The sequence below is a fragment of the Myotis lucifugus genome, unplaced genomic scaffold, assembly GCF_000147115.1.
Source record: "Myotis lucifugus unplaced genomic scaffold, Myoluc2.0 scaffold_223, whole genome shotgun sequence".
Classification (NCBI taxonomy): domain Eukaryota; kingdom Metazoa; phylum Chordata; class Mammalia; order Chiroptera; family Vespertilionidae; genus Myotis; species Myotis lucifugus.
Window position 1 is genome coordinate 228,746 of NW_005871271.1, and position 27,140 is coordinate 255,885.

The window sequence follows — 27,140 nt, forward strand, 5'->3', positions numbered from 1 at the left end:
CACCTGCATTTGGGAAATGCTTTGGCACCTCCATCCCATTGACCTTGGCCTTCAATTGTTTTCACTTGTCCCCTGGCTCCATTTACTGTCCCACACGCACTTCTGAGGATGACCAGAAGGCAAGCCCTTAGAGCAGTGGTTCTCAACCTTCTGGCCCTTTAAATACAGTTCCTCATGTTGTGACCCCCAACCATAAAATTATTTTCGTTGCTACTTCATAACTGTAATTTTGCTACTGTTATGAATCATAATGTAAATATCTGATATGCAGGATGGTCTTAGGTGACCCCTGTGAAAGGGTTGTTCGACCGCCAAAGGGGTCACGACCCACAGGTTGAGAACCGCTGCCTTAGAGCATGGCTAGCAAAGCAGATGCCAGAAGGCTGTCTAGCCCGGCTCACATGCTTCTGGTCCACCCTTCCTAAGTTCTCCCACCACCTCCAGCGTTTCCTGACTCGCTGGTGTGAAGTGGAACTTTCCCCCTTCCCACCTCCATCTCTGTCACAAATCTAGCTCAGACTCAGTGGTGTGAACTCATGACTTGCTACTGTACTCCCCGGTGAGCGGGCCCTTCCCCTCTCTGTGCACTTTTTGGGTCTTTTCACTCTCTATGCACTACTTCCCTTCTGCCTCTGTGTGCTGCCGTACATCCCAGAGGGTACACATTTAAAAAATAATAAGGCCTCTTTTGATTCTTATGTTGGCTCAGTATGGCACTAGTGAATTAACAATCTGATAATTCAGAGAATTCTATTTTCCCCATCACCAAGTTTTAGATACCAAATGTTCAAATTGGATCAAATCTTCCAAGCTATATTTTAAAAATCAGGTTTCAGATGGATTGGTACATCTTTTCTCAAACACAGCAAGCGCATCATATCCTTACATAATCGGGTCTTGAAGGGTAAGCCATCAATCTCCTGCACAATGGCTTTGCAAGACAGTCCTTCGAGACTCAGATCACGGTCACCTCTTGAGCAGCCCTCCTCCAAGCCGGGCAGGGTTCACGGCCCTGCCCTGGGAGCTCTCCCAGCCCTTCCCTCCCATCTCAGTGACAGCTAGCAAGACTGGATGTAACTTATGTGTTTACTGACTGTCGCCTCCAGCAGACAGTGAGCTGTTCCAAGGCCAGGAGGTAATGAATCCATCCCTGCAGCTCCATCATATTGCCCGACACATATTAGGCTCAATACATGTCAGTTACGTGAGTGAATGTCAGTCCCCTGCCTTCCCTTCTCCAGGATAAATATTCTGAAGAAGTTAGCTGCTACTAGACGGCAGCTTCCGGGAGATGAGGCTGGGATGAATGCAGGAGAGCAGAGGGGGTGAAATGCTTTCGTCCAGCCTGAAGCTGTACCATTCAGAGTATAAAAGTGATGCAGATGAGATAGCTCCTTCCTGCTTCTCCCTCCAGGCGCCCTCTCTACCCCAGGGCCTTTGCAAAGACAAAGTCACAAGTATTGGTGGATTTCACCTTCCCTGAAGTCACTGGCAGGAAGGTGCTCCTACCATCATCTAAACTGCAGACTTTCTTTATCTCAATTGCACAGCTTGTAAAATTCCCTCCATCACCACTGTGCATAGCTTTGCACCCACTTTTTGAAACCAAAGAGTATTTTATGTTAGACTATTTCCGAACAGGTTATAGGTGAACCAAGCAGAGGAGAGAGGATCACAGGCCACGAACGAAGCTGAAAGCTGGTCAAGAAGCACTTGTGTCTGAGACTGACGCTAAGAAAGGCAGTGAGCCACCACAGGGCCCACTCAGTACAGAATGTGGAGGGCGATCAGGCACCTTTCTGAAAACCCTTTCTGAAAGCAGCCACATGGAAATGCAGTCAGTGAAATCGAATCAGTAAACGTGGAATTATAATGCCTGCCGAAATAAACAAGATGAAGCTAGAATAAGGAAAAGTGGGGTGGTGGCTGGACTTTAGGCAGGAAAGGAGCCGGCGGGGGTGAGGAGGGGGTGAGAACTGATCAGCTGAAAGGAGGAGCTATATCCATGGACAGTAATGCCCTTTGGTGAGAAGGGTGACCTGAGACCACTACAGGCCCCCTGGAAACTGCTGAGGCATCGACTCCACTGCTCTGATTCCTTGTTCTTAAGGGAAACTTCTGGTTTTAATTTGCTTTCTCACGGAATGTTTCCTATCAAGGAAAATTGTGAGGGTGATGACATGCATCTCCAATCACCTCACAGGACACAAATCTTGTTATGATTTAGTGAACTGACACTCCGGTTATTTCTTTCAAATCTCTTTTGAGTTTGGCTAGTTTGAATCAATTCACTGTGAGCGTCTAAGCAAAATGAATAAACATCTAATTTAGTTTCTAAACTTCTAAAGCCGAAGTCCAGACCACGGGCCCATGCAGCCTGAATGAGGCATGTGTCCCACTTGGCAAAGCTTATGAATATAGTGAGATGGCTGCTGCCTGTGGCAATGCCAGCTAACTGTTCTTATTAGTGGTAACACTCCTCATACCGATGGCAGTAACAACTGTCATAATACCCAGGCTTGGTTATTTCCTGGGGCTCGGTCATCACGCCACCTTCTCTCCTACTGAAGCTGGGGTCCTGTCCTCCTCCGGGGACATATCTATCTATATAAAAGCCTAAGCGACCATTGCAACTGAACGGACGACCGAACAGGCTGCGTGGGGCAACCAGGCCAGCTCGGGGGGCAGTTGGGGGCAACCAGGCTGGCGGGGGGGGGCGGCAGTTAGGGGTGATCAGGCTGGCAGGGGGGAAGTTAGGGGTGATCTGGCAGGCAGGCAGGTGAGTGGTTAGGAGTCAGTGGTCCAGGATTGTGAGAGAGATGTCTGACTGCCGGTTTAGGCCCAATCCCAGAGGGATCGGGCCTAAACCGGCAGTCGGACATCCCCCGAGGGGTTCCAGATTGGAGAGGGTGCAGGCTGGGCTGAGGGGGACCCCCCCCATGCATGAATTTCGTGCACTGGGCCTCTAGTATATCTATAAAAAGGCAGCTGTCAATGTGTTAAAGGTGACTACCTTGGTGAAGGCCATCCTTTGTCTCAGAAAATGGACATAGCATGGAGATCAGGCATTCTCAGTTCCACTCTTAAAAAAACTAATTATTCTGTGTATACTGGCCAATCAGTATTTATGTGGCCTAGTTTTAAAAACTTTAAAAACAATATAGGAAGCCAGTCAAAAAATAAGGGGCTACCCTAGTATTTTGCCTGGAGCTTCTTTTGGGCACACAGGTCTAGGTCACAGCATGGGTAAGTGCCCTCACCACCCATGGCAAGTATACTCTGACCATCCAGCCTGCCCAACACTCTAATGCCTAATCTCCTCAGGATCTTCCTCAGTGTTTGTATCAGCGAAAGTTCGCTGCCTTTCTCTATAGCGTGTTGTATTCCTGAGCATAATTTAGGCAAGTGATCATTAAACTCTCCCCTTGGAGTTGTGAGAAGAAAGCAGCCTGCGAGCAATCACAAAATCAAATTTGGTCAACGAAATGCTAATCTCATTTTGAGTGGGGACATTCATTTCCTTGGAACTTGTCTTGGCTGAGCCAACCCCGTCAGACTGGACACCAGCATGCTCACCAGGGTGTCCAGCCACTCCACCCTCAGCCCTTCCCAGTAGCTTGAGCTCCGCAGGCAGAGATGTTTTTGCAAGTCCTGATCCCCACAGGGGATTCCTGGCAGGACAAGGACCCATCATATGTGCTTTAAAAAACGAGTCCCCCAGATAGGAAAGATATTTCTCCTCCCAAATGATGAATAGTATAGAAATGAGCATGGAGATCAATAGAGAACCAATTCATCAAGTTGCTGCACTGGCAAAATGAGGAATGTTTGCATGGCATGTGGAGAGGAGAAAATTTGGTGCCGTGGCCTGTCCCAGCCCCCTTTGCTGCAATCTCATATCTCAGCCTGTCAAATGAAAATGCCTGCAGGGGCTCACCTCTCCATCACAGGTGATGCGAAGAATGAAGAGCTCGGCAGGGAGCCCCATGAGATGCCTGGCTTCCCTGGGGTGGTGAGTGCTGGTCACTCTTCAATGAAGGATGGGAATGGGGAGTCCGGGCACAGTGGGTCAGTGGGAAGTAGCAAGAGTCTGAGGTCGATACCCACGAGTTCTAACTTCTAACATTTACTCAACTCAGAGCCAGTTTTGTGCCCAGAACACCGACCATAGGCCTTTTTCAGGACATTTACATCAGCCCTTGAACATGCCTCAGGCACCCGTTCCTGTGCCTGCATCTCTCCCCTGGTCAGAATGCTCTCTTCTCTCCTCTTTGCTTATGCTGGTTTTCTCCAGCCTTCTACACATACCTGGGATGGTGCCTCCTCCTTCCTGAATGTCCCTGTCCTCAATGGTGCTTCACCCCAGGAACGTCTACAGCTGTACACGGGCCTCCCTGCATGTCACTTAATCTGCTCATGGACTTTCTTGTCCCACCATATACCTTGTTAGTACTTTGATGAGAGGCATCGTGCCTTTGTTATCTTGCTATCTTTAGCACCTAGCACAGTGCCTGGAACAGAAAAGGCACTCAAGACATGATAGTTGTTGACACTGATAATGATATATTCGAGACTAGTGGCTCTTCAAGCCTAGCCATATTATGTAGCAATTATATCCAGGATATGGCCTATCACTCAAGGATCTGAACATCTTGGAAGGTACAGCTGAGGCATACAAACTCCATTTATTCTCTGCTTGAGAGGCTCAGGGCTCTGGAAGGCGGCAAGGCAAACAGAAGCCCAGGCTGCCATTTCAATTCTGACTCAGTCATGAAATCAACCTGAGACGAAGCCCTGGAGCGAAGCTAGTAATGACCAAGTAACTGGCACATTTATATTTAAAATAGAAATAATGAAATACAGTTTTTCTTTGCTTAATGCTAGACTTGAATCCAGTCAAATAATTTATCGTATACTTATAAGAATTTGGATGCAGAACTGTTCAAATCATACCCAGACCCATACGCCAGTATCTCTTCCCTAGACCTCTGACCTCCACGTGTGCATACACTAGTCCACGGATATCTCAACGGTGTCTCAAGTTTAACATGCCCCAAATGAAATGCTTAATCTCACCTACCCCCTAAACCTGTTCCTCCACCACCCCCTGTTCTTTTATCTTAGTCTCTACAAAAGCTGTCCAGCTGAATGTATGCTATAGAAAGATCATTTTCTTCTCAGGTAATGAGGCACGTGTGTGTGTGTGTGTGTGTGTGTGTGTGTGTGTATGTGTGTGTTCCCAGCATTCCTTGCGGATGCCACTCACTATCAGACCTTTCTCTGATCACAGTCCTCTACTGATCACAGTCTTTCACTGTGCAGTGGGCTCTGTCTGCTAGGAAATGTTCCCTTTCTTGGGGACAATGAGGAGAAAGAGTTAATTTTCTATCAATTACAGAAACTAGTTAACCTAAACCCATCATAAAAGTATGTTTAATAATAAGTGTTGGAAAAAGAAATTGTAACTTAAAAATAACTTTATAGTAGACTTAAGCACAATAAAACATAACAATAAAAACCAAAATTGATCATCATGAAGTAACTGCAATGAGCCTATGACCTCAGACTGCATTTCTTGGAGAGTGGCAATAAGTGAGCTGAGAAGAAATGAGGAATCCAAAGGCAACATTTTGGTTTCCATCACATTTTTTCTCATTGTGATTTCGTTTAGGGACACCCTAATATTTTCATAGTGATGTGCATCCCCAGAAAGCCAAGCTGGCACATGAAAGGATGCCCAGTATCAGTGGCTGTAACAGAAATGCAAATCAAAGCCACATGAGGTGCTACTTTGCACCTATGATGATGGCTATTATCAGAAAGTGGAAAACAAGTGCTGACAAGGATGTGGAGAAATTGGAACACTTGTGCATTGCTGTTGGGGATGTAACATGGTTGTGCTGCTTTGGGGAATAGTAACTTTTTCCTCAAAAAGTTAAACATAGAATTACCATATGATCCACCCTCCACTTCTGGGTATACAAGTAACCCAAAAGCATTGAAAGCAGTACTAATACAGATATCTGTACACCTGTGTTTACTGTATAGCAACGTTATGAATGGATAAGTGAAATGTAGTATATACACAACATGGAATGTTATTCAGCCTCAAAAAAAAAGTTCTGACATAAGCTACAACATGGCTAAACCTTGAGGACATTATTCTAAGTGAAATAAGCCAGACACAAAAGGACAAATACTGTGTGATTCCACTTACATGAGGAACCTAGAGTAGTCAGATTCCTTGAGGCAGAAAGTAGAATGGTGGTTGCCAGGGGTGTGTGTGGGGGCGGGGGGAGGATAGGGAGTTATTGTTTCATGAGGATAGAGTTTCAATTTGGGAAGATGAAGAAGTTCTGGAGATGGATGGTGGTGATGATTGTACAACAATATGAATATACTTAATACTGCTGAACTGCATTCTTAAAGTGGTTAAATAGTAAATTTTATTTATGTCTATTTTGCCACAATTAAAAAAAAGGGAAAAAAGAAGCCTAAGTGGCAAGCAATACTTACAAGATATAGGCAATCACTCCGATGGACCAGCAGTCAACAGCTTTGCTGTAAGGTTTCTGGGCGAGGACCTCGGGAGCTGTGAAATCACAGAGACACAAGCCGGGCAAGTTAAATGTCTGACACATGACATTTTTTAGATTTGTTTTTTTCTTTTTCAGTCTTCTCCTTGGGCTGAACTATTTGTGATTCTAAAAGTGAGTAGAGGTGTATGACCTGTTTTATTTCTTGGTTTTTCTAACAAGAAAAAAAGAAGGCATGAGCATGTGTGTGTGTGTGTGTGTGTGTGTGTGTCCATAGATTATCAATCAAATGCAATCAATCAATCAATAAATACTTAATAGGTGACTATTTTATGTGAGTGCTGGGCTAGGCACTACAGTTCAGACCAAATAGAGCCAGAAAAGGTCTGTTCTGTTTAGGGCCTGGGATGTGACCTCCCCTCAAATCAGTTCCACTCAAGGAGGCACTTCAGGCCCCCACGTAAGGTCTTTTTGGGTTTTGGAAACCCTGCATTAGACCTGCTCTTAGTTCATTCTCTAAGATTTTGGGTGGGTTATCTGTCAGTATCGTCATTTCATTTTCTTGTTGGTGAAACGGGGAAGGTGCTACTTCATCACTCTTCCTGGGTTCTAACCCACTGTTCATCCAGAGCCACCCATCCAAGGGCTGGGCTTATTGTGCACTTCCCCCACACTTCCTGTTCCGGGCCCTGTAGCTCAGCCCAGTGCTGAAGACCCACCCAGTGTCTCCCATACATATCTGTGCAAAGAGTAAGTAAATACAAGAAAAGACAGTAAATCTTCACAAGCAAAATCTTCTTTTTATCTAATTGAGGTGTCTCCAGCATAGACTTTCCCGAAAAATTAAGAGGGTAGAAAAACCAAAATTGCTTTAGCTTAAAAGGCACTCATCCTCGGCTGAATTGTGTGTTTATGGATTTGACCTTGGCGGGAACAACTTAATTATCTTTACCACCATCTCCTATGTTACAGGAGAGGGCTCAGAGGGACTGAGAGGCCAGCACTTCCCGAAGCACCCAGTGGCAGAGCGGGCAACACACCTCCTTCCTCTCAGAGGGCCCTGGCCTGACTAAGCGCCTGCCATGACAGGCCTCAAGCTAGTCATTCATAACCATTTCCTACTGTGAGCCTGTCAGCAGCTCTAACAATTACTCTTATCTGCCCCTGACAGAGAGAAAAAAGGAGCCTCAGAGAAGTTCATTTTCTGACGCTACACAGTAGCTATGAACCCGTCAGTCTCCCTGTCCCGGTTCTTTCCGCCTGGATGCACTGATTGCTAAGGTCAGAGTTTCTTCAGTCTGTAGGAAAAATCCTGTGCAGAGAAACTAACAGCAAAATCCTCTTTCATTCTGTTTAAGATAAATCTTCCTGCGCATGAATAGGGAAGCAGACAAGCAACTGTGGAGTGTTTCTAGTTATGATGGCAAGGAATGCAATCCACAGGTAATCCCCAAATCTAATTTCAGGTTTCAGCCCCAATTCCTTCAGACTTCTGATCAGACTATTTGTTTTTAACAAGAGCAAAACAGATAAATGCGTACATTCTTTCCTTGCAGTGTTCACCCTGAACACAGTAGCAAAAGGAGAAATGAGACTATAAAGAAAGGAAGCTCGCAAACTGGAGAAGTGGCCCTCAGATAATTGGGAGCTGGCTGCATCACTACTTCCTTTTCCCCGTAACTGTTAAGAGCATATTTCTCAGACACTTCTATTATAGCGGCTGACAAAAGGGAGCCATTCCCCCAGTAAATGTCTTGCTGATTTAGGAGGTTTGCTCTCTCTGAGCTGATGCTCTGGTCTGAGTGGCCACACGGGCACAGATGGTGGGAAGTGACTGGATCTCTGCAAGGGGCACATGTCTGAGCCTCCGGGGCCTTCCTCGTGGCCTGATAAAAAGTTCAAAAGAGTCAGAGAAGGCTCATGGGGCAACGTCGGACCCACCTTCACCTCCTGGCAGAGCTGAGGGCAGGTGTCATGAGACAGAGCCAAGCTGACGTCTGCAGGGCTCTTCAGGGAGAAGGAGGGCCAGCCTGGCCCAGACACCCCACAGAACAGATGTCAGAGTGAAGAGGCACGAGGAAGTTTGCACAAGATTTCAAGCACAGACTCACGCCATGTACCAGGTGCCACAGGCGACAGGAAGGTGGAGAAGGAAGCTGTCGGCACCCGGGACAGCTGATCCCATAGTTAATGAGCAAAGATTGGGCCCACTCCCTGAGCCATGATGTGCAGAGGGAAAGAGAGATGTGGCCCCTGCAAACCAGGTCTCGCTCCAAGGAGGAGCTAAAGCTGTGTTCTCTCCAGTGGTCCTTCTTCACAGTTCCCAGCGCTGTGGGGGTGGGAGGGACGATTCTTTAAAAGAACATCCTCCTCCTTGTCTTCCTCCTGGCTACCATCTATTATTCAGAAACCCAGAGAACAAAGGACACGGTTTTCTTCCAGAAGCCCACACGTCCAGGGGGCACACAGCATTTCACCTACACTTTGGCAGATTCCGCCTTTTAGAGAGCTGTGCGGGGCCCTGCACAGACCTGAAAAGCAAGTGGCTGATTTTTATGCAACTTGGACCCGAATGTCACTTGAGATCTTAAGATTCTTGAGGCCGCAGATGACACATTCTTTTCAAAATATGAGACTTTGTTTAAATGTTAAAGTTCATAACATCAAATATGTGTGTTTTTTTAAAAAAAAAAGATATCTGGATCTTTCTCAGATGCTTCTATTATGGCAACTGACAAAAGAGGCCACTGACAAAATGATGCCAGGGTCAGTACATGGATATCAGGGGGAAAGTTCTATATTATTAACAAATATCAGGGTCACATATTGGGGGTGGAAGTTTGTGTCCATGTGCCAAACTTCTTGTTCTTTTTAGTGTTGTGTTTTATCTGGATTATATAAACAATAAACTAGAAATATTTTTTAACTAATTAGCGGCAAGTGAACCATTTGTCTTCTGGTGAGGTCTTAATTGCACTGGAAAGGCAGAGGGTGAAGCAGGAAGTATAATATAATGACAAAAAAGACAAAGCCAATTGCTTTGGAAATATTATTTTCACCAACTTAAAATGTTTTAAAAATTGCATCACAGCACACATACAAATCTAATTTTACTTGTGATTCTGGAACCAAATTTTCTTTGGGACATTGTTTGAACAAGCCTACTATGTCACTTTAAGTAGCTACTTTTCATCTCATAGTAATTCTTGAAAAAAAATTTTTTTCAGGCAACATTCAAATCCTTCGACAATCTGATATGGTGACCGAGTCATAAGGAACCCCTGAGAGGAGCCAGGCTATTTTCTCTCCTGCTCTGTGTTCTGTAGTGGTTCCGTTATTTCCCCAGTTGTCTAATTCACCAGGTGTTGGCCCATCTCCTACCATTTTCTTGATCCCTTTCCATTGCGTGTCCCACTGGGAGAGTCCACTTCTCACTCTGATCTTTTTAGATCAGATCTGATCTTTAGTTTCCACTTTAAGAACCAGCTAAACTCCTTTATATTGTGTCATCCATCTTACCCCATTGGCAGGACTCCTGCTGTAATTCTTAAAAGTCATAGCATCCAATTTATAAACTTTCAGAAGACAAATGAGCTCCCAGGCTGAGGAGGCCCAGAATACAGCCCATCCAGAGCCTTGTAAAGTGATAAGCGTTCTCTGAGCCCCGCCACAGTTCCACCTCTGCCCCAACGCTGCCTGCAGGTGCCGCAGAACTTCTTAATCAAGGAGAAACAATTTTCTCTTCTAATTGTACCCAGCAGAATTCCTGTGTAGTGGGAGGTTGGCAATGACTCTCGCCACCCCCACACCTTCTAATAGAAGGAGGCTTTTAATTAAATAACTTAATTGGAGCTATGGACAAAAAGAGTAGTCATTAAAAGGCACTGTGGCTGGTTTGCATTGCCCTCAGCCCCCAGGCAGAGCAGGAAAGGGCTTGGGCTCCTCGCACATCCATGGCAGAAGGAAAAGACTCTTGTAGAGAGGGCACACAGAGATTCCTTGAGTGCGTTTCAAGGTCCAATCCCTGGGGGTTGTCAGTGTCCAACCTCCTCTCCTCCTCCTCCTCCTCCTCCTCCTCCTCCTCCTCCTCCTCTTCCTCCTCCTCCTCCTCTTCCTCTTCCTCCTTCTTTTTTTGGTTAATCCTCACCTGAGGATATTTTTCCATTGATTTTTAGGGAGAGTGGAAGAGAGAGGAAAAGACAGAGAGAAACATCGATGTGAGAGAGACACATTGATTGGTTGCCTCCAGCACGAGCCCTCAACCAGGGCCCGGCCAGGGAGGAGCCTGCAACCGAGGTACGTGCTCTCGACTAGAATCGATTCCAGGATCCTTCGGTCCACAGTCCAGTGCTCTATCCGTTGAGCCAAACCAGCTAGGGCAGGTCCCACCTTCTGATTATCCCTTAAGCTTGGCCAAAGCCAGCCTTTTAGAGGAGGAGAAAGTAGCGCTGGGGTGGAGGCAGCTCTACCTGGGTTGGGCAGGGCAGTTGGGTTCCCAGGTCCATTGAGCAAAATCCTATAATACACTAGCCTTGCTGTAAGCTCCTACTATACCTTATGCATCCATTCACTGCTGTGTGAACCTCATTGTCAAATGAGATTCACACATTGTGATTGTTCATCAAATGGTTATTCAACTGAACCCAAACTACTCAACACACACACAGCTATTTCTATAAGAAAACATTTTCCAAATTCCATACAAGTGATTTACAAATAAACTTAGCTGCCTCAAATATTTGTAGTGAGTAGGTACAGGAAAAAAAATAAGAGAGAGGGCAACAAATTAATTTTGGAATTCAACTGTCAATTGGGAAGTGCCTGTATTAGGTATAAAATCAATCACTAAATACCTATCCTTAAGCAAATGATTTTTGACATGAATTTGGGGATTAAAGAGACAGAATTAGCCCCAGTGCTCTGTGTGCAGATACGTTTGACATTCATGCTGCTCTCCATAAAACCTTTTAACAGGATCTCAGAATTTCTAGTTTTAGGGTTAAAGGGCAGAAAAGATACTTTGTTAAATGATCTCTTAAAACCTCCTGCCTGGTCAAATCTCCGGGGCCATTAATTCAGTGTTCTTGGCTATTCCTGATAGGAACAGCATCATATTGGCTTGTTTTGTTTACACCAGGAAATAGAAGTGAATCTCCACGGAAACCATGCAGCCTCAGAAGAGCATCCCACCAGCGGAAGCTACCCATGGACAGAGGTGGTCCTTCTCAGCCCCAGGCTTAACTCACACTCTTCAGTGAAACAGCAGGTTTAAAATATAAAATAATGGCATTTACTGCTGTGAGACTCACCACCTACCTACAGTGGAAAATTCCACTTGATAGGAAACGTGTTCTGTAAACTAAGTTGAAATATACTGATTTAGAGCAAGGCTTCCTCGTAAAGGGAAAGATATCAGCGATTGCAAAAAGAAAATTAAAATTTTCGGAAACCTTTCATCTTGTTTTTAAAAACAATTAAATCACCCGTTTTCCTTACTGAACGAGAGGAAATGGCTTAACGAAGTCGAACTGGAAAAAAGGAGAGTGGCTATCTTGGAGGGGTGAAGGTAGGGCCACAATCATCCATCCTCAGGCTCTTACAGTGGATAGTAAGTGGTGGATCCTCTCAAGGCAGCCTGAAGAGCAGTTGCTGCTGAGAGACGAGGAGATTGAGAACCCACCCTGCTCCCAAGCTCAGAAGCTCATGTTCAAGGCAATTTGTTCTCCTCTATGGATGTTTGAGTACCACTCCTCTCAGTACTTCAAAGATAACCACTTCCAGTGGGCATGGGACAGAGACACAATTTCCAGGGTGGCAGGAGCAGCCCTCGGTGCCAGAAAATGAAACAATGGCCCTGAGGTGGTGTTTCTCCCTCTACACCATCATTTAATGGGTCGGGGCCCATGTCAGGCAATGGGATTGTGGGGTGAAGAAGGCAGACCTGATCCCTGCATCCATGGCACTGCTGTCTGGGCACTCCCGGCAGACACAAGCCGCGGGAGTAATCCCGCCTCCGCTGCTTCCTGAGGACAGTGATCAGGCCGAGACAGATAAGATCATGGCAAGTTTGAAGAGGTGTGATTGCTTTTTAAGCTTAACTCACTCTAAATAAAACTCTGAAGATATCCAAGGAAATAATATATTACCTCCAACAGTCAAATGATAGAGACAGTGCAAATGGAAAGAATGGGATAGATGCGCAGCAGGGGGGTGTGTATGGGGGGGGGAGCACATTGCTGTGGTTAGTGGAGCTGTGAAAATATGCCTCATGTATTCTATTAATAAAGTAGCAGGTGTAAAGATGAAGCAGTAGGGGGGATATAAAGGATCATTGCAGAATTAAATGTGAGGTAAAGATGTGAAATTTAGGTTACAGTCACTTAAAACAACTTTAGTTGCCTGGATTTAAGAAATTTTAAACAGTTAGGCACATTGCCTTCTGAGTGAAGGAAACCTAGGATCCATCACTTACTATACATGTGATTTGGCCAAGTCATTTACTCTCTCTAAACCTCCAGTTTGCTCATCTGTAAAATGGAACATTAATAGAGTCCAACTTTTAAACTTATTATGTGGCTTACAGGAAATAATAAGCACACAACAAGTTATAGATATCATTAGTGGTAGTTATTATGTAAGGAAGAAAAGTTGGTAAAACCATAGAAGCAAAAGTTATTGTCTAGAAATAAGGATGGACAGATAGATCCTTGAAATCATTTGTTTTTTTCCACTTGATTCTAACTCAACATATTGAAGTGATTCATAAATTAAGATTTTTCACCCTTTTAATTAAAGCCTTCAGAAGTCAGGACTGAGCTCGGCCCACGTGCGATGGAAGGACAGGGCATGAGAACTTGAATCTGAATTGGAAGGAGCCTTAGAACTCCCGACACACGCCTCCTGTCCAGCTGGTCCCTTTGTTCATTTAGTTATTGATCCTTCTGCTCACTTAGTCACCAACCTGTCTACACAGTCCTCACTCTATCCAGGCACCATTCTAGACACTGCAGCCCAGGAATCGCCTGCTCCTCATGCTGACAGACAATGCTTTGGAAACAGGACAATTTGTTGTAATATTAGAGATTCCTGTGATGGCCGTGGAACTCTGGCTTGCCATGGCACCTTTATGGATCTGCATTTATTGAGGCAAGAGGGAGACTATTCCTTCCATATTTTCTCTCCAGGGCCCTCTGTACCCTCCCCCCCGGCCCCCATCCCACACTCTCTTACCTCCAGGCCAGGTGTCATCAAGAGTACCTTCTCCATCACCCTGAGTCCCCTCCCATCCTTTCAGTAGCTATAAGGATGCAATGCCCAGCTCTAGCCAATCTTGTTTTCATTGGCCCCAGTTATAATTCTTTTTTAAAGGGAGGTTAGAAAAAATTGTTCCAGAAGACTACTTATAAAAATGGGCATATTCTAATTTTGTCCCTCAGTCTTTGGAGTGTGTGAAACTCCTGCCATCTCCCCCTCCTGCTGAGATAGAGCTGAGCAGACTCCAAGGTTAACAGCAGCCCTGTCTTTGAATGAGGTTCTGTCTTCCAAATGGGTTTAAAAGGTCCAACCTGTCACGCAGCCGATGATGTGAGCAAGAAGAGGCTGGCACAGGCGACTTGCTGGCCCATGGCTTAGTCTAAGGTTCATGTTTCTCTTGCTGCCTGGCCTCGCCTCCCTGAAGGGGCCAAGGAGAAAGGCCTTTGACTCCCACTTCATGCATGTCACAGTGGGGAGGAAAGGCCCTCAGAGATGGAAGTCAGTCACGGCCAGAGGGAGTAAAGGCTTCTTTCAATATCATGGCTTTTCCCAAGTGGCTCATGAACGATCCCCACCCTTAGGGGCTGGATTCAAGTTCTCCTCTGCCAGGCAGGCTGGTAAGTGTGCTGGGGTCTTCACAGGAGGAGCCTGGCAGAGAAGCAGGTGCCTAGCGGGAGCCTGAACTTCCGTGAGAGTGCCTTAACACCCTAAGACTATCCATGGATGGAGGGCATCACCTCTGTCACCTCAGCCAGCACTGACTCAGAGGACAGAATTACGGCCTGGTCTGTGCCAGTGGACCTCGGAGTGCTCATTTGCTTCCCACACCTCAGTTTCTTGTCTTAAAGGGCACCTGCACTTTTGTCCTGGAGTCAGGCCTTTGTGGAAAAGAGCTCAAATGGAAGCTGTGCTTCCCCTCGTGCTGAGGAATGCCACCAGGGATTGTGTCCAGGGCTAGACACTTGGATCCTAGACAGTGTCCTGTCCCTGCGGAGTGTCCACAGGGGGTGAGAAGGAACAGCTCCACCCCGCTGTGGCCTGTTCTCACAGGGTAAATAAAGTTCTTAAGATCAAGGAAAATAAAATTCAGGCATACATTTCAGAGGAGAATTGGGCATCGGTAAGAACCGCATTATAACAAGTAGGTAATATTGAATGTGCTTAGTCAGATCTACTTCCTGTCAATAGTAGAATTTTCAGCAGCAGGGATATTACAAATTAAAAAACCAGATCAATGAGAGCATCTTAAAAAGGTGTTGCTTCACCTGGGTTTAGGATATTGTAATCCACATTCTGGCAAACAGAAATACAGCTGAAACACGGGATCACTCCTTGCCTGTGGTTTACTTTCAACCCAAAGTTAAGAGTAGAAGTTTCTGGATAGCTCTGCTCTCTTTCGCATCCTGCCCTTAGAGTTGTAATGCACTAAAAATGCTTCACAAAAGAGCAGCTCACTCTGATCTTCCTAGTAGCTCTTGAATTTTACCACAGGCATGAAAAGTCCCCATTAAAGCACCATCCTGGTTTATAGTTACCACTCTGATCGGAGCTGGATTACTATTCAAATGCTGCCAAAGCCAAACTGTGGCTGGAGGGTGGGGAGTGAGGCTACGGAATGGGAAGGGAGTGGAAAATGGGAGGGCGGTGGTGTGTGAAAGTGTGGGAGAGACCTGGAATTCAGTGGGATGAGGAGAGAGAATGTTCTGAGTAAGGCGTTTCAGAACAACGTGGCAACAGAGAATCCTGAGACCGTCCTTACAGGTTTTCCCAAGATTCAACCTCCGCCTTAACTGCTGTGACCACAATGGGAGGACTGCTTTGCACTTAAGCCCCTCCTAGCTTCTGAAATCTGATAAGAAGCTACACTTCAAAACTAAGAAGACAGGCAGAGTATTCCAATATTTTGGTTTTTAATCACTAAAAGAAAAATAAAAAAGTTACAAAAAATACTGCATTTCCTCCTCTCCATCATAACAAAATGGAACAGTTTAGAAACTATGAGACTCCATCCCAAAATCAAAGATTTCGAGGGGAGCATTAAGAAATTCTAGAAGGATGAGAAATGCTTTAGAAGTGTTAGGAGTGAGTGAGCGGGACTGGACGTGTGGAGTGGGGGCTCCTCCAAGGCAGGGTGGGTTACTTTGCTCACGCTCTGATAGTGAGCTCTGTCCCCATCCATGCTCACTGTGTCAAGGGTAATAAAAGCAGCAGGATCTACACATCTCCCCCCGCCCCCATGCTTAGGGGCCGTCCCCTCTAACAAATGGGGCCTGGTTACAGCACGGTGTGATAAAGTGAGGCTGGCTGTCACTGAGAAGCTGCAGAGAGAGAAGAGAAAATTCTTATCTGAGTCTTCCGCCCACCTGTCTGTGCCCTGTATGCCAATTTGTCAGTTACATAAAATCTTGTTTCAACACTAACAGTCTGAGAGAATGAGAACAATGATGTAATGCTTATAGCCGGGTACTATAATGTGATATTTAAGTGAACAAATGAAAATCAAGTTCTGTGGGGAAAACAGCTACACAGAAGAGTGAGGGTTAAAGGGAACAGAGGAACCATGAAAAAGACAAAAGGAACTGCCCTGAACTAGGTTGCTGAAGAGGATGGAAATGGGTGGTGTCAATCAATGTAATCCACGTGTTCTTGTCTGTTCTGAGTGAAGACGGGGACAGAGACAGGCAATATCACTCAGTAAGGCCCGATGAAAACAGAAAGTGTCATGTAACTCAAACACAGGACCGAGCCATGAAAGCGTGCCCGACCCTCCTCCCCCTTTGCCAAGTGCAGTTTTGGTTCCTGAATCTCCTCGCTGGTGAGAGAGCACAGGCTCGCCTGCTGCTGGCGAGACACTTTGTCACTTAATCTATAGGCAAAGGCTTCTTTTAAAATACCTTAATTTTCTTTCTGAAAACAGGATAACTAGACCCACAGAATCTGAGAAATCATGTGAGTGTGCAAATAGCAGTATCAAGAAATTAGTCAACAGGCTTTCCTCTACCAAATAGGAGTAGGTGTGTCTTTCGTCTCATAATTACTTGACTGAAAGGGTGCTTTCTGTGACTTACTGTTTCTATTCAGGGATTCAGGAGGCCCCATTGGATGTTTTAATTAGTGTTTGCAGAGCAGTAACTATACTAACTTTCTTAGCTCTGCCTCTCTCCCTTACTGGTGACACAGAGGGAAATGTTCTACCCAACTCAATTACACAGATCTAAATCCAGGTCAATATCACAGTGATGGTCACCATGCTATCCTGATGAGCTGATTTCCACCAGGTGGCCCTATCATTTCCCCTAAATTATCTCCGAGTACTTAGGCACGCCCTCTCTCCAAGCCCAATGAGCCTGTTCATTTCTCCCAGACCATACAAGAATCATAACTCAGGCCTTCGTTCTCCTGCTGGCCTGCATCTGTAACTCTTCACCTTCCCCTGATTCCTACCCTTTCTTCAAATCCTGCTTCTGCCACGGCTTTCCCCTAGTTGTTCCAGCCCTTGCTGATCTATCTCACCTGTATCTGGGATGTTGCTTCTAAACTATGTCAGTGATTTGACACTGGAAACATGCTTGTGTGGATCTGTGTTGCCCACTTGACATCCTCCAGTGGAGGAGCTCTCTGTGCTGCCTGTGGTAGGAACTCAACACTTATGGATGGAGAGATGCCCACAACTCCTGCTGAAGTGACAATCTGCAAGGGTCATGGCTCCTTATAAAGGGCATGTATGATCTGGGCAGCTGCTATGGGCAAAGGGTGAAGTTCAAGTGCTTAGATTCCTTTGCCTTCTTCTATGATTCTACGTGCATTGGGATACTTGGGATAAACAGCCATTTTTTAGTATTTTTTCATTATTAGAGAGCTAATTTAAACTGAAGCAATAATCTTGATGTTGCCAAAATTAACTATTCAATTGAATAGTCATTTAGGTAATAATGACAACAAAACAACAGTGTTCACAAATTGAAACAACACTTCTACCCAGAAGGAGTCTGAACTAAAGTTAAAAGCAGCCAGCAGCCCTCTGCTCCTGGCCTGGGCTAGTGGAGCAATGTCCCCCGAGTCAGAGGGGAGAACAACACTCTCTCTCTACTGCCTCACAGATGTCACATGGCTGGGCTCTGCCCTGGTCAAATGGAAAAATGCCCAGAAGAAATGAGGCTGTGGCTTCTTTGTCCAAGATCCCATGGCAGGTGGAGTTGGCTGTGTCTATCCTCAGGATTGACATGCTGGGGTCTTCTTGCAAAGACCTGTTTCACCTTCTTCTTGGCATTGCTCTGATGGCCAGCCTCTCACAGACATAATTAGTCATAATCCTATATAATAAAAGGCTAATAGCAATTGTCCCCTCGATCAGGAGTTTGATCAGGGGGTGGACCAGCCGGCCAACTGCCCACGGCCCCTCCCCCCGGCTGGCCCCGCTCTCCATCACCCTCCCAACACCACCCCCCTTCCCAATCGGGGCAGTCAGGCCAGACCCCACCTATGGGCGAATTCGTGCACTGGGCCTCTAGTTAAGTTATAATTCAAGATCCCCACAACCAATGATCAACACTCATTCAGTCTTTATCTTACTTGACTTAGTAGCAACAACTGACATGGTACTTTCTCCAACTTGAAGCACTTTCCAGATGCCACACTCCCTGCTTCTCTTCTTACTTTACCTGCTGCTGACTCCATGGACCCTGGAGTCCCATGACTCAGCCCTGGGGCCTTTCCTGTCCTCCATCTATACCCACCAGGCCGGCAATCTTATCCAGATTCCTGGCTTTAAAATGCATCCAGAGAATTTCAGCTCCCAAACACAGCCCATCCTCATTACTCATGGATTCCATATATTTTAATTTGCCTACTCACTAAAATTTACTTCTAGCCCCCAAATCCATACGTGATGCTTTCGTGGTCATTTGTGGACATGAGCAGAGTGGCCAAACCTTTGAGTTGCCCATGGTGCACATTCCCAGGTGAGGTCAAAGTGGCAATGCTCTGCCCTCTTGTTTTGGCTCTCACACTGTAAAGAAGTATTGTTTTCATGATCTAATTAGCACCACATTTTTCACATTGTGGTGCGTTTTGTTGACTTCACTGTTTCAGATGGGCCCCAATTATAATGCCGAAGTGTGGGTAGAGTTCTTAAGCACAGGAAGGCCTGGATGTGCCTTATGGAGAAAACACATGTGTCTGACCAGGTTTATTCAGGGACGAGTCATGTGCTGTTGGCCATGAGTTCAATGTTAATAAATCAACAATAATATTAAATAAGGTGTCATTGAACAGAAACACACATAAAACAAGGGTATGTATTGATCAGTTGCTAAAAATGTGATCAGAGGCCCACAGGAACCTAACCCTGTCTTTCCTTCGGAGCAGTGGCTCAGTCTTCACTAACTCAGGTTCATGGGACTTCCCAGAACTTAACTACCATGTGTAACGAGAAGACTGCACAGTTCCAGGCTGGATTTCTCTCCAGAACTCCAGACTCATTCATATTTCAGCAGCCTCCTTGACCTTGCAGACTTTAACAAATCAAAACCCAAACCCCTGATAGTATTTCTGCAACTTGCTCCTCCCAGGGGCATCTCAATTCAAGGCAACTATGCCACTTCAGGTGCTCACACCAAAAATCCTTGGAATTACCCTGGATTTCTCTTTCAATTTTTCAAATCTTGATGATACTATCTTCAAATTATATGTGGAGTCTGGCAACTTCTCACCACTTCCACTCTGCCAACCTATACCTTAGAGGGATCCTGGTAAAAGTCAGATCATGCCATGCCTGACCTCAGAACCTTCTAATAGCTTCCTGCCACCTGAGTAAAAGCCACAATTTTGACAATGACCTGTAGTCCTGGTCTGCACCTGCCCTTCCCATTGCTTCTCTGACTTTATCTGCCCTATTCTCCTCTCTGCTCATCCCAGTCTCCATGCCTCAGGGCCTTTGCAGCACCCTTGGAATACTTTTCCTCCAAATAACAGCACGGCCAGCTTCTTCACTTCTGTCAAGTCTTTACCGCATCACCATTGTCTTAGGTGAGAGCTGCCCTCATCACCATGATTAAAGCTACAACCACCTACACACACACACACACACACACACACACACACACTTGCTCATCTCTTGACTGCTTTATTTCTTTCCAGAGTACTTATCACCATCTAAGGTACTAATTAACATGCATAGCTGTTTGCTTATCATCTGTCACCATCCCACTCAAATGTAAGTGCCATGAGGGTGGGACCTTTATCTGTTTGTTTTCTTTCTACTTATGTATCCTCAGAGCCTAGAACAGATGTTAGGCACTAAATAAATAATTCTTGAATAGTTGAATAATGTAGTTATTACCATAAATTATTCAATGTACCTGGTTGCCCTCTGTCTCTCACAGTAATACTGACTGTGAACAAATATGTCTTATTCGTATTTGTATTCCTAACACCAAACCACTGTGCAGGGTGCATAATAGGAATTCAATAAATGCAGGCTGAATGAATACAAAGGGAGGAGAGAAAGGGAAAAATGATGATTTTCAGAACCTTGGGGTTTTTAGTTAGTCAACAAGCATCTGTGCCAAGATGAGTAAGACACAGTCCCTGCACTAGAAAAACCCACAGCATGGTGGGGAGAGACACAAATGAAAATGGAACCTGAGGCAGTGTAATCAGAGCCATGATGAGAAAGGGTCAGGAAAAGAACTGGGATGACAAAGGAGAGGATGGGTGTTGGGAAAGCAATCACAAGGAGGTCACATGTAAGCAGGGCTTTGCATAGGCGTTTGCCATGTAGACTGCAGGGGAAGAAACACAGGCCACTGCCCGAGGTATGTCTACATAGACAGGAGCCTCCCTATGTGTCCCCTTCCTTGCTCTAAAAGGTCTTCCAGGAGTCTCAGTGCTTAAACATGAAGAAACAGAATTGCTATATTCCCACAATTCTCCTCTTCCCCTGCCCACTCATAGAGAACTTGATATCTGATAAGAGGATTACCAAGGACTCCACTTGCCTCCAGTTAGGGTAGTAGGAATAAGGGCCACATCTAAACACTGTTCCCAGTCCCCAGACTCATCAGTGTCTGACATCTAATCAGAACCAGGCCAGACAATGGCGGTCACTTAGAGACCCAGAGAAACTGCCCTTCTGTGGGCTCTGCCAGGATGCAAAGAAGCAAAAACCAATTTAGAAAGTGCTAAAGCTTTCCAACATCAGAGCCAAATATGAGAGCAGTCTGATGCATATGTAAATATGGACATTCTTTGTCAGAACATGAAATCATAGCCCCAGAGCCGACTTCCCAAATGGGGACACTGGGCAGCCACCACACCTTCCACAGCTTCTTAGCTCAGAGTGCCTGGGCACCAGCCTGCTGAGGAAGCAGAGCCACCTGGCAGGGGCCCTGGATACCATGAGCTCATAGACCTTCTCATTTTCTAATGTCTGTGGTCAGAACAGGCTTTCTTCCTCCACATCTTCTCAGAGAAATGAGAATAAGCTTGTCCATTTGTTTTGATTTACTACTTGCCTGCTGGCTTGGACTGAGCTGGAGAAATTCCACACGCACACCACACATGCTCACGTTTCTGCCCACCACCCCACCCAGGCATACACATGCATTTGCACATGTGACACAGCCACAGCTTCCAGTGTCCCCGACGGGGCCCAGCCTATTCCTACACCATCACTTTATTCTCCTAGAACGGAGATGGCTCACTATGCCATTATCTCCATCAAGGCCCGTGCTGGCCTCTTAAAGTCTAGTGCATACACACAACCCAGGGATACAATCCCCACCTGCAACAGTCAAGAGCCAAGCAGCACTGAGCACACCTTCTCGTCCCCTGCCACATTCCCAACACCTTTATCCCTTCCTTCTAAACCTCCTTGTCTCTGAAGTTATTCCCTCAGCCTGCTCTTTTCTCCTCTCTGGTGAGTTCCCTTAAAAATGCAACAGCTATGCAAATACTGTAAGGCTGGGCCCTGGAGTTTCCCACAAGCTCCAGGCCCCCAGGCCCACAATGAGGCCTATTTTCCTCAGCCTTCTGAGGAAGACTGTGCGTTGCTACCAAAGACAAACAGGAATGATGTTGGTTGTATAATATTCCCTCCTCTCTTCTGGGGCAGGCTTCCTGTTCTCATTAAGAAAGACCATCATGGTTTGCATGATGAAAATTCAGCCATAATCTCCGTTTTCTAAAAGTCTTTTCCAACCTCAGTTTTAACTATTCTCAGACATTCTAGCCTGTACACTCTCCCTGGGCTTTTTCCCACCTAGGGCTATTGCACACGTTGATGCCTCTACCTGGAATGTTATGTCCCCTAAATTCCCATGGCTGGCTGCCCAAGTCTCCTCCCTATCCCCTGAACTCAGTTCCAATCCCTCTGCACCCTTGTTACTCTATCACATGCCCCTGTTTTATTTTCTTTTATTCGTAGTACTTACCACAATCTGAAACAACCCTGTTCATTTGTTTGTTTCTTTGTTTACTGCCTGTTACTCCCAACTACAATGTAAGCTGAATGAGGACAGGCTCATTCACTGCCATCACCCTAGTGCCTAGAATAGCATCTGATACATAGCAGGCACTTTAATGTACATTTGCTAAATGAATGAATATATTCCTGTAAATGAAAGTCTCAAAAACTTCACAAAGAGTTCCAATGGCTTTTCTCCAGGTCCCAGAAGACAGAAGGTGAATCTCAGGGTCTGTGTGTTCCTATCTGTCAGTAGCCTCCTCAGCATCCCCATGTTTAGTACAGAAAAACCTGGGCTTCTCATTTTAAGGAAAACGTTCATTGTTTGTTTCTCCAGTGCAGATCAAGACTGGCTAATTCATGAGAGTGACTTCTCTAAGGTTCCAACCAGAGTCCTCCAATCGACATTTGGCTTCCAGCTGCTTCTAACTCAACATTTTAAATGTTTTATTTGTGTCTGCACCTTATTGTTATCTCAGCCTCTCACTGTAAAGCATTTGAAAACATAAACACATGAACTTTTCTGGTATTAGAATCTGGGAATTCATCCAAATCAAGTCCTGGCCTCCAGTCAGGCCCTCACCCAAATCAAACAGGATTTCTCCCCAACTCTTAAAAGGTTTCGAGCGGAATCCCTCCCCTCCCAGCTCCTTCCAGTGTCTCTCCCTCTTTTTATTCTTCCCTCCAGGGGAATGCAGGCAGCTGTGATCATGTGCCAGCCTCAAATGGTTAAGAAGACTGGTGAGGGTGACACACAGGGACACACACACACTGTCCTCACCAACGTAGCCGGGGGTCCCACAGGCCGTGGACATCACGTCTCCTTTGCCCTCCATCTTTGACAATCCAAAGTCACTGATCATTATTTTGGACTCCTCATCTTGACTGTAGTACAAGAGATTTTCAGGCTAAAAAGAAAATAAGAAAAGTATTTACAAACTGTGTTTAGAGCTGGTTAATTGTGGACTCACCAAACCACAAAAATCTATTCACTATTCAAAAATATACTTGACCTTTAGATGTAGTGAATGCATTAAGAAAAGTGGTCTTTAATGAAGCACTGGAGAGGGCATTTACTGCTTTTCAATAAATGTTAGTCCCTGTCCCATTATTAATATTTTCCCTACTTAAAAAAATTAACCCCGTTTGGAGGCAATCCAGTGAAAACAGTAAGGTAAGCAGAGCTGCCATGCCAGAGGGACTGCCCTGCAAGGCTGATGCCTCAGACCTTGGAATGGTACCAACCTGGCAAAATAACCCCTGGACTGGGCCGAGGGAAATGTTGTTTCCCACAAGTACTGCATACAATGACAACAAGAAAGCAGTTCTTATGACTAATGGACTTAAAATTAAAAACATTATTGAGAATGAACATCGCTAAGTTATGTTACCTGCACCAACAGAAACACCTTCCCTCTACTGATAGAGTTGTTCCCCTTCCCTAGCCTTTGTCTCCCAATCAGAACACGATCTGGGCTTCTGCCTGGATTAATGATACCCAAATACAAATATTCTCGTTGGTCTCAAATAAATACACATTGCCTCTCCCTCTATTTTTGGATTAGCACTAGGACGCTGGGGCTCTCAGACTTGTCGGTTCATTTCCTGGGTTAGGAGAGAGGGGAGACCCAGAAATACAATCACTTTTGCAGGTGCTATTTTGTTCTTTCCCCAGACCCTGTTAGCAACCTTTCTCTAACCCAAGGGTCGCTCCCCCTGCCCTCAGCAATGCCCGCCCAGCCCGTAGTTCGTAGTTCGGGCAGATGTGCTCACTTTCCCCTTTCCTGAGCCAGCTGACACCTGCTTGTTCTGCTCCCTGGCCAGCAGAGGGATGTCACCAGGGAATGAGTGGGAGTTGGAAACCCCAGCACTTTCCAGCCATGTGTCCTTAAGTACCCTGAGCTGCTGTTGGCCTTGCTGTACAACAGGAGTTGCAAGGGGGAGACAATGAAGCCTCATTTGCATAGCATTTTAAGTAAAATCCAGGAATCTCGGGGTTCCTGGCAAAGAACTGGGGGGGGGGGGCAGGACTTGTGGAGACTGAGGGAGGTGTGTCAGCCTCAGAACGGTCCCTGCACTGCCAGGTTGAGACCCTGAACACAGGGGCGCTCACTTTTTTTTTTTGTCCATTCTGGAAAAGTTGTTCAATTAATGATGTTGTCACTGAGGGAGATAATGTCAAGGTCTGACACCTCTGCTGTCGTCCAGTTATGTCCCCCCACCCAGAAAACTCTGAAACTATACCAACTGAAACATACTCATGTCCCTCATTTGTACCAAACCGTAAGGGAATGCAGCAGAAGAGTCTGCATTGAGGAACTCACTTGCCCATACATACCATTTCGGATCTGGGTTTCCTCCCAACCCCAGGAGTGAGGCAATATTCTCTCTTGTCAGTGGCTTGTGGTGAATATTTGGTTCCTAAGTATTGCATTTTAGGAACTACTCTTTTGTAGAGTGACTTGACTAATTTAGAAAAGTGGTTCTCAGCCTAGTTGTGCAGCAGAATCAGCGGAGAGGGTACTAAATGGCTGGGGATACTGTTCTGCGGTGGATGTGAGGTTGGCCCAGGCCTCTGGATTTTAGAATTCCTTTAGGGGAGGGGGATTCTGAGGTGCAATTGCTGCTGTGGAGAAATTGTGAGAACTGACCAAGACTCTTTTCTTGACCAAACCTTAGTCAGGCTCGTCTGAGCCTTCTTCTTGACCAGACCTCGACCTTGGCCTTCTGTGTCCCTCCTTGTCCTTGCTGGGCCTGCACAGCCCAGTCTTTGCCAGAATCCTGCTAAGTCAGTTCAGAGGGAATCCCTCACTCTTGATATCTGGTCAAGTTCTTCATCCCCACCCTTTGATGTTGTTAAAAATATTATTCAGACACCTGTTAACGATGGTTAGGAAGACTGTTCAGGGGGATTACTGCAGTGGGGTTTGCAGTAGGGGAGAGGGACTGACCTCAACTCTGAATACAATAAGGACAAGTGGAGATTTATAGCCAAAGGACAGGGTAGGGGTCAGTGGACAAAAAAGTGGCTAAGAGGCAACATCAAGGATAAGGGGGACTCTGGCTGCAGGATGGCTGGATATGGAGGGCAGGGAACAAGGCATCTGATCAGATATGAAGGGTGGGGATTTCTGCTAAATCGTCAGGATTCTCACTAAGACTGAACTAAGTGGGCAGAGCCAATGGACTCAAGGTAAACCCAAGGTCAGGACCTAGTCAAAAAGAAGGCTCAGGGGTGTCCACTCAAGTTTGGTGAGTCTCCTTTGTCTGTCAGTGTGTAAGCGTTTGGCCTGCTTTTAGCAAGGATCCCCTTACCCTTGATGTCTCCTCTTAGTAACTGTCCATCCATGACCCCTCACTCTGCTCGAGCACATAAGTATCGCCCTCCTACCCTCACCTCCCTTGCTGAATTTGGAGTTTAGTTGGATTCTTTTCCCTATTTTGATACTGGAACACCCTCTTGCACCAGTCTTGAATAAAATCTTCCTTACCATTTAACAAGGGTCAGAACACTTGTTTTTCTTTAACAGAACCCCAATTTTTTTCCCTCTATACTTTACCCAAAACGATAACATAAAAAGAAATGGCACTGAACAGTCACTGCAACATTAATTCTGTGGATAAAGATGAGATCAGAAGAAAATCAGTGCATGATTTTGAGATGCGTTTTAAAAGAGAATAAAGTGGGCTGATAAATAGTCAAAATAAGAATAATGCTTAGAAAGTAGGGGCAATGATCTAATCAAAAATGCATGTGGTTCTTCATGTTCTCTCTATGCTTAGGGGTTACCCTTTGATGAACAGTAAGGGTGCAGAGAGCAGCTTTCTGCTTTTAAGTTCACGAGTTACAATCTTTCTTGTCCCAGCACTTGTGCAGCTGTAAAGTCAGTGAGCTCCTGCTCCTGAACAAGGCTTCGTCCAGGCAGGAGATCACCAAAGGGCCCAAAGTCCTTCTTAAACATTCCTCCTACAGAAGATCCACTTTGAAGTGCTCTTTCAAAGGACAATTATCCCTGAGAAGGATTCAATGGACTGGTCATTCACAGTTAAGATCAATACCTTAATTGGCTCAAGACTAGTAAAGACAATAGGGCTTTTTGTTGGGGGGACAGGGAAGAAAGTGGGAGAGAGGACAGACTTCAGGGATAACCTGGATGGAGGCCCCCGTGGGCATTAGGAGGGCTGTCGGAGGGGGGTATGGTAGATGGGGAGATCTCTCAATTCTTCCTGGGGTCTTAGGAGGCTCAGGACTCACCTGAAAAATTAGCTTACTATCTTTTTTGCAAGACAATTGGTGGCCAATACCTGAGTTGGAAGGTCAAGCCAACCCTTTAATATTCACATGACAAGCTATTAAAATATCTGAGTCAACACTTCCTATAAAGTTAATGTTACACATAATCAACCATCTTCCTAATTCAACATGATGATTCTCAACTGGGGCCAACTGTGCACCCTAGGGGACAGTTGTCAATGCTTAGAGGCATTTTTGGTTGTCACAACTCCAGGAGTGGTACTGGCATCTGGTTGGTAGAGGCCGAGGGTGCTGCTACACATCCTACAATGCACAGGACAGCCCCACTACAAGGAATGATCCAGGTTCCTGTGTCACTAGAGCAGGGCTGAGAAGCCCTACCCTAATCTGAGGAGGCAGTAGTGGGCATTTCCTGTCTCAGTCTCTTATTTTGAAAAAAGAACAACTGATTGTATCTAGTAGTGTTCTGGGGCAAGAAGATACAATAATACCTTTCTGGAGGAAGAAGAAAGCATATTTAAATGTGGGGTGGGGAAGTATCCCTGAATATACCTTAGTCATTTTTTCTTTTTAGTTGTTTTTTTTTTTAATCATCACCTGAGGATGTTGTTTTGTTTGTTTATTTGTTGCT

At 45.6% G+C, this 27,140-nt stretch overlaps 1 protein-coding gene across 1 annotated transcript in view; it reads right to left on the reverse strand.

Moving 5' to 3' along the window:
• CAMK1D (calcium/calmodulin dependent protein kinase ID) overlaps positions 1–27,140 on the reverse strand; it is a 220,221-nt gene that overhangs the window by 20,057 nt on the left and 173,024 nt on the right. The window contains exons 4-5 of the mRNA XM_023761975.1: positions 23,036–23,162; positions 6,517–6,592 (exon numbers count right to left, since the gene is read on the reverse strand). Coding sequence (XP_023617743.1) covers positions 6,517–6,592; positions 23,036–23,162 — 203 coding nt within the window. The remainder of the gene's footprint in view (positions 1–6,516; positions 6,593–23,035; positions 23,163–27,140) is intronic.